Raw genomic sequence first — 11,241 nt, forward strand, 5'->3', positions numbered from 1 at the left:
ATTTAGACAAGAGAAAAAAACAAGGAGCTCTGCTATTATGATTTCTTTTTACTGAAATAAGAAATCTTGGATTATTTTTTGATTAGGGATTGTACATAGAGTGAACATTAAAGGATTCTAAAAGGGTTTATAGTAAACCCTAAAGTTCTAGTATAGTATTATACCCATTTTTCAGTTCTATAAAATTTTTCCAAAAAAGAAAAGGGAAAAAACCAGAGTGATGTGTACCTTCCATCTTCCAGCTGAAGGGCTCTCAAGCCTGCTAAGCAAGCTTCCTTATTGACTCGGCTTAGGTCATCTCCAAGAATAACTAAGCATGAAAGGCCAGTGTAGGTCATTGCTATGTGGCCACTATCGTAAGGATGAGCTGTTCCAGGATTCTAAAATCAAAATTAACATGATGTTATTTAACTAGTAAACTGAAAACTTAGTTCATTAAGTAATCTGACACCAGGTTTCAGGAACTAGTAAAATTAAATGTTTGTACTGACTTATACCAACACCTGATTGAAAAAAACAAACCTCCATTTTGTAGGTCTCAATGTAAATACAATTGCATGCTTTCCAGGCTACACAATTATTTATTTATTTATTTATTTATTTTTAAAGATTTTATTTCACAGAGAGAGACACAGCGAGAGAGGGAACACAAGCAGGGGGAGTGGGAGAGGGAGAAGCAGGCTTCCCGCAGAGCAGGGAGCCTGATGCGGGGCTCGATCCCAGGACCCTGGGATTATGACCTGAGCCGAAGGCAGTCGCTTAACCAACTGAGCCACCCAGGCGCCCGGTTTTTTTTTTTTTTAATTGAAGTACAGTTGACACACAATGAAGAACGTTTTAATTTTGACAGAATACAAGCATATTTTAAAATTCATCTCTGTCATAGGTTTCCCTTCTATTTTAGTTTGGATTAATCAGTAATTGCTTCAAATCCTAGAATAATACTCATCATACTAGAAGGTCAAAGTGAAACTTGTACCAAGGTTTTGGTTTAAGCAGACTCCTCTACCCACTCTAATAAATGTTAACTTCTATAACCACTGAAATGCATCAAATCCTGCCTCTACTACTCATTGGCTTGCTTCACTTCCTCCTTCTGGAAAATGGATATTAATACCTCCCTCAAGGGGTTATTGTGAGGATTAAATAAAATTACCATGACAAAGATGCTAGTTATCCTGATGCTGATGGAAGTACAAGGCAAATATCCAAAGGGCCACTACTTCTTGGGAGTCTTGAACTAGGTTCCTGGACCCACCAGGGAGTGAATCACATTATTTTCCTGCTCACCCACCTTCTGTGGTTCCTCACAGAACAAGTTTGCAAGGTGTTCAATACCTTCTATAATCGGAACCCACCCCACCCATCTGGCCTTACATACACGATTCTTTTGTGGTCTCACAAACATGCCAAACAAATTTTCATCTTGCTAACCCTTTCATTCTGAGTTCCTCCCTAGAGCTCGAACTCTGGTACTCCTGGCTATTCTATTCCACATTTGTAATAGCCTGCCTAGAACTCCTAGAGCACATTTCAGTTTTTGGTACTTAAACTAAACATCTACTATGTTAAAAGCACCGTGGGGAATCCAAACAGAAATCAAATGTGGAGCTTAACCTTAAGGGCAGAAGAAAGGGTCTGGTCAAGTAATTACAATACAAAGTAGAATGTAATAAGCGTCATGAGGGAGATACATTAACACAAAGATTTACCTTTTTTTTGTTTTTTTAAAAGATTTTATTTATTTGACAGAGACAGTGCACAAGCAGGGGGTGTGGTAGACAGAGGGAAAGGGAGAAGCAGGCTCCCCGCTGAGCAGGGAGCCCGATGTGGGGCTCTATCCCAGGACCCTGGGATCATGACCTGAGACGAAGGCAGATGCTTAACTGAGTCACCAAGGTGCCCCAAGATTTATTTTTTTAAATTGTCATCTTATCTTCTGTTAGTCAAATCTGAAGACTGTTTCACTTTTTTTTTTTAAGTAGGCTCCATGCCCAGTGTGGGGCTTGAACTCACCACCCTGAGATCAAGATTTGCATGCTCTACTGACTCAGCCAGCCAGGCACCCCAGTAACACAAAGACTTAAATAAGGGATTTTTTTTCTGCAGCAGCAGAGGAGCTTGGTGGGTGGAAAGGAGAGAAGGCTTTATAGGTAGAAGAAAAAGTAAAAGCGAAGTGGAGAAAGAAAATTCTGGGTGTCTAGCATGTATTAGAGACAACACATAATTTAACAGAGAATATAGCATTTGTGAAGGAAAACAGTGAGAAAAGTGGGTTGAGAGGATCCATCACTGTTTCTCAAGAAGTACTCTATGGCCATGGAAGGCCCTGGGCATTTATCAGGTAAGGCAATGGCCCACAGGTGGTTTGGTGGTTTTGGAAGAAAAACTGATGACACTACTGTTATATACTTCATCGGACAATCCTATGCGCCTCCTCAGATTCTTGCGGACTCTCAGCCAACCACTCTCAGTGACAACCCCTGGGAGGCCGATATGAGTCCCCCTGGCATCTCTTGCTCCTTCCACCACTCAAATTCAGATGAACACAATGTGGCATAGAGTGGGACCTGGCCTCCCCAGAAGATGCCAGGCGTCTAGGTGAATGTCACCAAAAATGGGTGTCAGGAGACTCTGCCAACCAAGGCAAAAATGGTTTCTTCTTCAATTTTATTCCTGTTTAAAAATGTCTTGGGGGTGGGGGAGACAAGAGGAAGGGGATTGTCAAAATGTATCAAAGCCCTGTTTTATTTCAATCAGGGTGGGTACACACAAGATATGGCACTAGAGAATGGTCATCATGACCACTCGTCATGGCACCCAGATAGCCTGTCCACTAGGAGTAAAGGGAGAGCTATCTTCTTCAGGACCAGCATCAGCTGGAAAAGACTGTATATGCAGGAAAAAGGGAACATAGTTTACGAATCCTGTTTGCAGACTCCCTGCTAAAAGCAATGGGCACACATGATTGGAGACATCTTGGCAAATTCACATGACCTCGACACAGGCAGGTGGATCTAGAGCCTAAGACAGAGGAAGAAAGCTGAGGCAGTGCCTCCATGAAATCATGCTGCCTTCTCCCAAATCACTGCTATTTATTCTAAAATGTTGAAGCAGAGCATGAAAAAATGGGTAGTATGCCATTTACATTCAGATTGCAACTGGATATAAATCCTGACACACTCCGTGTTGCTAGACACTAGCTTATAACCAATATATAAGCAGAGTGACCCCATCAGAGGAAAAGTTTCTATGCTGTGTGGCCCTCTTTTGAAAAAAATGAGGAAGTTTCTCTCTGCTTCCACTATAGAAAAACAGTTATTTTGTGCCGAGATGCAAACACCTTCAGAGCTGGCTCTGGATCTGATGCTTTGAAGAAGCAGAAGTTCCTCCCTCTATGAGGAGTCCCTGCTTGCTGCACGCGGTGTGCTGGTACCAAAGCCTCTGGCCGTAACCCTCAAGACAGCCTGCTTGTTGCCACAATGTCCTCAAATTCATCACTGCTCAGGTCTTCAATCACTGCCTTGGCAAGAGCTTTGTCTTTTATTCCTAAGAAACGTGAGTCGAATGTAGTCTTTCACTAACACAGAAGTTCTCTGGCTTCCTGGAGAGCAAGCACCAAGCACGAGTGCTTTATTTCCAATTCTCCAGGAAATCACCAATAATTTTTATACAAACGACAGGAGGAGAGTCACGATACTTGGGACAGCAGGGATCTCTGCACGCGTATGGGCTGCGCATTCTGCCAGGAAGTGAGGTGCGGACCACACTCCTTCCAGGAGCTGCAGGTGTAATGTACATTAGTAGGCAGTATATCCAGCTATATCAAAACATGGAAGCTTGGTTCCGTCTGGGTAATTTCTTAGTTTTCTGTCTCACTAATTTTATCAGCCACCTCCCTTCTTCTTCCTCCTGACCCAGACAGTAACTCACCTTCGATGGATTGAATGGAATACCCAGGTATGAAGAGCCTCGGAAACCACAGCGGTTTAGATTTGATCCTAGAAAATAAATACATGTACTTATTTAGAGTATACTTTATTTTTGTTCGGACTCTACAGCAGTTCAATTAAACATTCTTTCAGAAACTGAGCATTTTAGTATGAAAGCTTTGTCACTGTGTCCATTTTCATTCTAGCTAACGGTTTAGTACCAAAGCTTTGTTACTGTGTCCATTTTCATTGGTTAATGCTCACCATGAACCAAGGCTGTTCTCTTTTTGTGGGAATTTCCTCATTTAATTTTCAAAAAAAATTTTAAGTTTATTTATTTTAAAACAATCTCCACACCCAACATAGGGCTTGAACTTACAACCCTGAGATCAACAGTTGCACACTCTTCCGACTGAGCCAGCCAGATGCCCTTCTCATTTTCAAACCAGAGACAAAATAATGATTTCCTACCATGTACCTTCAGTTTATAGCCTACCTCACTGCATACAAAATGCTTCCACATCTTTTCCGTATGATCATTTTTCATGTGATCAACATATTTAACCCCATGCTAAAGGAGAGAAAGCAGAAGCCCAGAGGTTAAGTGACATGTTCAAGGTAACGCATCAGAATCTGGAATCCTAATTTCCCATCCAGTGTCTTTTTACTTTAACTCATTGCTTCTTTACATGTGAGCAAACTAAAGGTATAAGCTGCTCTAGTTGCAAAAAATATATGTACTTAGTGTTTTAGTATTGGACAAATCTTCGTTCTGAGTCTAATAACGTACTTTGCTTTGAAGTACTAGGAACTTAATAAGCCAGAAACTTGAGTCACATCCATGAAAAGGGAGCCCTGTGCACTGGTGGTGGGAATATAAATTGGCACAGCCATTATGGAAAACAGTATGGAGGTCCTTCAAAAAATTGTAACTAGAACTACCATATGATCCAGCAATCCACTACTGGGTATATATCCAAAGGAAACAGGATCGCTATCTTGAAGATACGTCTGCAACCCTGTGATCACTGCAACATAATTTATAATAGCCAAGACATGGAAACAACCTAAGTGTCCAACGACAGATGAGTGGATAAAGAAAATTTCTCTCTCTCTGTTCCTCACATAGACACAACACCAGAATGTTATTCATCCATAAGAGAGGAAATTCTGCCTTATGTGACAATACATGGAACTTGAGGGCATTATGCCACATGAAGTAGGTCAGAGAGAGAAATAAATACTATAATACTTTATGTCCTCACTTATATGTGGAATTTAAAAAGGCTGAACTCACAGAAACAGAGTAGAATAGTGGTTGTCAGGGGCTGAGAGAAATGGGGAGATGTTGGTCAAAAGTACAAACGTCTACCTGTAAGATGAGTGAATTCTAGGGATCTAATGTACAGCATGATGGCTATAATTCATAGGACTGTATTATATCCTTGAAAGTTATAAGGAGAGTGGGGAGCCTGGGCGGCTCAGTTGTTGGGCGTCTGCCTTCAGCTCAGGTCATGATCCCGGGGTCCTGGGATCGAGCCCCACATCGGGCTCCCTGCTCAGCGGGGAGTTTGCTTCTCCCTCTCCTGCTCCCCCTGCTTGTGTTCTCTTTCTCTCTCTGTCAAATAAATAAATAAAATCTTAAAAAAAAAAAGTTATAAGGAGAAATCTTAAATGTTGTCACACCACACACACACACACACACACACAAAAGGAAATTATGTGAGGGGATTGTGGTAATCATTTTGCAATATATTCATGTAACAAATCATCATGTTGTACACCTTACACTCATATATATGTCAATAATACCTCTATAAAGCTGGAAAAAAATAAGAAAACTATAAATGAAAAATTAGTTACACCCACAATGAGAACGTAATTATGGTTCTGATAGCTATTAGAAAATCAGCATGACAGATGTAGAGGACAGAAGTGAAGTATCCACAGAATGTGCATGCATTTTAATAAAAAGTCAAGTAGATGTGGAGTGCCTTGGTAGTGCAGTCAGTTGATCGCTTGACTCTTGGTCTCAGCTGAAGTGTGATCTCAGGGTCATGAGATCGAGCCCCAGGTCCAGCTCCACGCTCAGCACAGAGTCTGCTTGTGTTTCTCTCACCGTCTCCCTCTGCCCCTCTCCCTGTGCTTTCTCACTCTAAAAATAAATAAATCTTAAAAAAAAATCAAGTAGATGTATAGTTTTTTTTTTTTTTAAGATTTTATTTATTTATTTGACAGAGAGAGAGAGGGAACACAAGCAGGGGGAGTGGGAGAGGGAGAAGCAGGCTTCCCACCGAACAGGGGGCCCGATGTGGGGCTTGATCCCAGGACCCTGGGATCATGACCCAAGATGAAGGCAGACGCTTAACAACTGAGTCACCCAGGTGCCCCTATAAATAGGTTTTGAGGTGCGAAACTAGTTTCATATCTCTTACGACTGGAACATGCCTAATTCATACTAATTAGTTTTCACTCTTCTATTTCTTCACATCAGGTACTCTATTTAGCTTTATATCTCCAATAGTACTTAGAATAGTAACTTAAACATTAATTTCTTGAACAATTTAGGGAACTTTACCCACTAAATGTAAAACTTCCACTAACCACCTTCCCCCTTTAACAAAAAAATTTACATGAAAAAGGGTATTGTCTAATGGTGAAGATACTAAGGAACAGAGTTCTCCCATCTTTGCTAAAGATTTTGCTAAAAAATGGGTAAGCCACTTAAGACTTGTCAATATACAGTAAGAGTAATAAAAAGGCTCAGACTCTGACTGGATAATGATACATCTGAGAATTTACTCCAGTAACTTCCAATATAAGAAAGGTCACATGCACAGAAACACGCAATGTAGTATTACACTGGTAAAATCCGGAAGCAAACAGAAGTCCAACAGGTTAATGCGACACTCTATCTCCTCAAAGGAACATTAAACTGCTGCTAAAATACTTAGGGAAAACTATGTAGCAACATGGAGAAATGATCAAAAGTAGGACACAAACATTTATGTGATTATGTTTATAATTAAGCAAAGGATGCTTATCAACAAAACCCAGAAGGGAATAAACAAAAGAAAATTGTGTGGTATGACAGGAGAGTGAATTTTGTTCTTGGTATGAGTCATTTTTGCCCTAACAAATTATCACAAACTTACTACCTGAAACCACACCCACTTATTGTCGCACACTTCTGTACGTTCCGAAGTCCGTGAGGTCCACCAGGCTGGACCGGGGTGCTGGCAGGGGTTGCACTCCCTGCTGGAGGCTCTGGGGAACAATGGCCCTCAAGTTCCCTCAGCTGGTTCGGCGGGTGTGGGACTGAGGGCTCCACGTGCTTGCTCACTCCTGGAAGCCACTCCTGCCGCTGGCCCCGTACCGCCTTCTTTAAAGGGCCCATGTGGTTGTACTGGGCAACACCTAGCACCCCCCCACCCCTGTACATGAAACACCTGCAGATAATCTCCCTATCTTGACGTCAGCTGATTAGTAACCTTAATTTCATCTTCAAAGTCCACAGTGCCTAGTGTCTGAACAACCACTAAAACCAATAAAACTTTCGCCACATCAACAATATGATGGTTTTGCTTTCTTAACATTCGTGTGTTCACTGGAGTATCACTTTTTTTTTTTAAGGTTTATTTTTATTTAAGTAATCTCTACACCCAACATGGGGCTCAAACTCACAACCCTGAGATCAAGAGTTGCATGCTTTTCCAACTGAGCCAGCCAGGCACCCCTGGAGTAGCATCTTTAATTTCCTTCAAGAACTTTTACTTTGCATACACAACGTGGCCAACTGGCATAAGAGGCCTAGCTTTCAGCCTATTTAGGCTTTTGACATGCTTTCTTCACCAAGCTTAATCATTTCCAGCTTATGATGTAGAGCGAGAGATGTGCGACTCTTCCTTTCACTTTAACACGCAGAGGTCACTGTGGGGTTACTAACTGGCCTAATTTCAGTACTGCTGTGTCTCAGGAATTAAGGAGCCCCAAGGAGAGGGATGAAGGGGAACCACTGCTCAGTGGAGCAGTCACAACCCACACGTTTATCAATTAAGTGCACCATCCTATATGGGCACAGTTTGTCGTGCCCCGAAACAATCAGAATAATAACATCAAAGATCACAGATCACCATAGTAAATATAATGAAAAAGTATGAATTATTGCGAAAATTACCAAAATGTAAAACAGAGACCTGAAGTGAGCAAATGCTGTTAGAAAAATGGCACCAATAGACTTGCACGACACAGAATTGCCACAAACCTTCCATCTGTAAAAAATGCTCTATCTGCAAGGCATTATTAAAGTGAAGTGCAATTAGGGTGCCTGGGTGGCTCAGTTGGTTAAGCGACTGCCTTCGGCTCAGGTCATGATCCTGGAGTCCCGGGATCGAGTCCCGCATCGGGCTCCCTGCTCGGCAGGGAGTCTGCTTCTCCCTCTGGCTCTCCCCGCTCTTATGTGCTCTCTCTCATTCTCTCTGTCTCAAATAAATAAATAAAATCTTAAAAAAAAAAAAAAGTGAAGTGCAATTAAATGAGGAACACCTGTTAGTCAGGGTTTGAAAAAATCTAAATGAAATATCATTTCCTTACAGGTAAATGACTAAACAGTATTTCTATTTGTTCATTTCTATGTTTTTAGCTTATTTACATCAATAACTTTTCTGAAAATTTCAGCATCAAAAATACTGATGTTCAAAAACATCACCAAAGGTTAGGAGACTGTGGCATGGCCAAGTGGAGTCAAACCCAAGATCCTATTCTTACTAGCTCTGTGTTCTACAGGCAAATAACACCCTCTCTGAGCTAGTTCCCTCCATTTCTGAACAAGGAACAGTAATGTACAGCAAGCAGTATTTTGCAGGGTTCTTGTAAGGTTTAAAGGACACGGGCAGGGGTGCCTGGGTGGCTCAGTCGTTAAGCGTCTGCCTTCGGCTCAGGTCATGATCCCAGGGTCCTGGGATCGAGCCCCACACTGGGCTCCCTGCTCCGTGGGAAGCCTGCTTCTCCCTCTCCCGCTCCCTCTGCTTGTGTTCCCCTCTCTCGCTATGTCTCTGTCAATTAAATAAATAAAATCTTTAAAAAAATAAAATAAAATAAAATAAAGGACATGGGCAGATTATGCTCAGCACAGTGACCAAGGCACAGTCAACAGTAACCAGTTCCAACAGATTCATTAGCTTTTTACAAAAGTGAAATAGGAGGAAAGTAACAGCTTCTGTGTAATTATCAAGAAGTTTGGTTTTTTTAAAAAAAGATTTCATTCATTCATTCATTCATTCATTTATTTATTAAGAGAGAGTGCACGCGAACACTGAGGAGAAACAGAGGGAGAGGCAGAGGGAGAAGCACGCTCTCTGCTGAGCAGGGAGCGGAGTACAGAGTCGGCGTGGGGCTCACATGACCTGAGCCGAAGGCAGTCGCTCAACCAACTGAGCCACCCAGGCGCCCCTCTTCTTTTTTTTTAAAGATTGTATTTATTGGGGCGCCTGGGTGGCTCAGTTGTTAAGCATCCGCCTTCAGCTCAGGTCGTGATCCCGGGGTCCTGGGATCGAGCCCTGTGTCGGGCTCCCTGCTCGGCGGGAAGCCTGCTTCTCCCTCTCCCACTCCCCCTGCTTGTGTTCCCTCTCTCACTGTGTCTCTGTCAAATAAATAAATCTTAAAAAAAAAAAAAAAATCAAAACGCCTTCTCTTCCCCCTTTTCAAGTGTATACTGTCACTAAAAAAAAATTCATTAGGCAATCCTTTCTGATTCTTGTCAATATTTGTCTGCTATTGTGCGTTCCTTCATAATTTTAGTTAGCTTCCCTATTCATGATAATTATTAAGTATAAATGCACAATTCATTCCAAATTTACAACGGGATGCATACTCCTGATAGCCTAAGCTTCCTTGGAGGTTGCTGGATGGCGCCATCTAGTGTTCCTATTCAGTAGCAGCAAAATAAACCGGAAGGGTGGGTCTGGGTCCCAACAGGATCTATTGCATAGTCTGAAAAAAATATACAGGCTTCTTGGGTCCTATCTCAGGCCCACATCAAAACCTTCAGAGTAGGGCCTGGACAATCATACATAAAAATAAAAACAATCCCTGTTGGACAGACAAGTCAGAATCGAGAGCCACTGATATGGTGAATATATCCTCTACTAGCAGAGGCACAGAGTCAAACTAGTTTATCTTGTTACGGGGAAGTCGTTCAAATAGCAATATATCATATGCATCTAGGTACACCTCCTTGTTTCAGACTGTCAAGAGACCTAGACAAGGTAAACAAAACATCCTAGAGCCTACAAAATGGGTTTGTATACTTATTTTCTAAATTTCACAGATTGGTTTCAGAGTCAGACCTAGGCCAACTAAGGAAAAGGCAGGTGGGAGACTTCTTTTCATAGATGGAGACTTAATAGTTTCATGCAACAAAACAGTAAATGGAGAATTGAGAATTGCAGTTGGACTGTGACAAGATCTGTGGTGTGGCCTACCAGACACACGGTGAGGGACAGTTGGGCACATAATCACTGCGGGGCTATCTCTGCAAAAATTCTTGATCTATAATTCTTCCAAAACAGACATGCTATAATTTTTGAAATGTGCAACATGCTCAGTTTAGGCACATGCAACTATACTTACACTTGTAGGCATGTTATTTTAAAAAGGCAGCAATGGGACTTAAAAATCTACTTTAAAAAAATCTCACAGGAGGGGCGCCTGGGTGGCTCAGTCGTTAAGCGTCTGCCTTCAGCTCAGGTCATGATCAAGCCCCACATCGGGCTCCCTGCTCCGCAGGAAGCCTGCTTCTCCCTCTCCCACTCCCCCTGCTTGTGTTCCCTCTCTCGCTGTCTCTCTCTCTGTCAAATAAATAAATAAAATCTTAAAAAAAAAAAAAACAAAACTCACAGGAAAACACACATGATGAACAGAGCACCTATTGTACGGAATCAGTACTGGAAATCTCCAGGAATGGGAATCTCAAAGGACTAGAAAACAGAAAACTGTACTCTAATTTTGCCTCTAGCATTAATGAGCTATATTATCGTGGACAAATTATTTGTCTCTTTGGATCTTAATATCCTCACGTGTACAATGACGGACTATAATATTCCTTGCTCTGTTCTAGCTCCAAAATTCTCTGGCTGTATCCTTGATGAGATAAGGGAACACACAACTCCCAGCCCGATCCCCTGTGTTTCCTGAACACTTCCGGAGGTTGGCAGGAAGGGCCCCAACCCTCCAATGGTCTGACCACACACTTATAGTAAGATACCACTGGGGTCTTTACAACCCTGGGGTCAAGTGAAAAGCCAGGGTT

General features: G+C 41.9%; 1 protein-coding gene across 2 annotated transcripts in view; it reads right to left on the reverse strand.

Annotated features, from left to right (window-relative positions):
- Positions 1-11,241, reverse strand: part of PGGT1B (protein geranylgeranyltransferase type I subunit beta) — a 57,028-nt gene that overhangs the window by 28,394 nt on the left and 17,393 nt on the right. For both annotated transcript variants that reach the window (XR_010412954.1, XM_045891040.3), the window contains exons 3-4: positions 3,934-4,001; positions 229-380 (exon numbers count right to left, since the gene is read on the reverse strand). Coding sequence is in view for 1 of the 2 variants with exons in the window: in XM_045891040.3 (XP_045746996.2) it covers positions 229-380; positions 3,934-4,001 (220 nt within the window). In the remaining variant the exon portion in view is untranslated. The remainder of the gene's footprint in view (positions 1-228; positions 381-3,933; positions 4,002-11,241) is intronic.

This window comes from Mirounga angustirostris, unplaced genomic scaffold (genome assembly GCF_029215605.1).
Source record: "Mirounga angustirostris isolate CCGP_5_RB_7025 unplaced genomic scaffold, mMirAng1.0.hap1 SCAF_7, whole genome shotgun sequence".
Lineage (NCBI taxonomy): Eukaryota > Metazoa > Chordata > Mammalia > Carnivora > Phocidae > Mirounga > Mirounga angustirostris.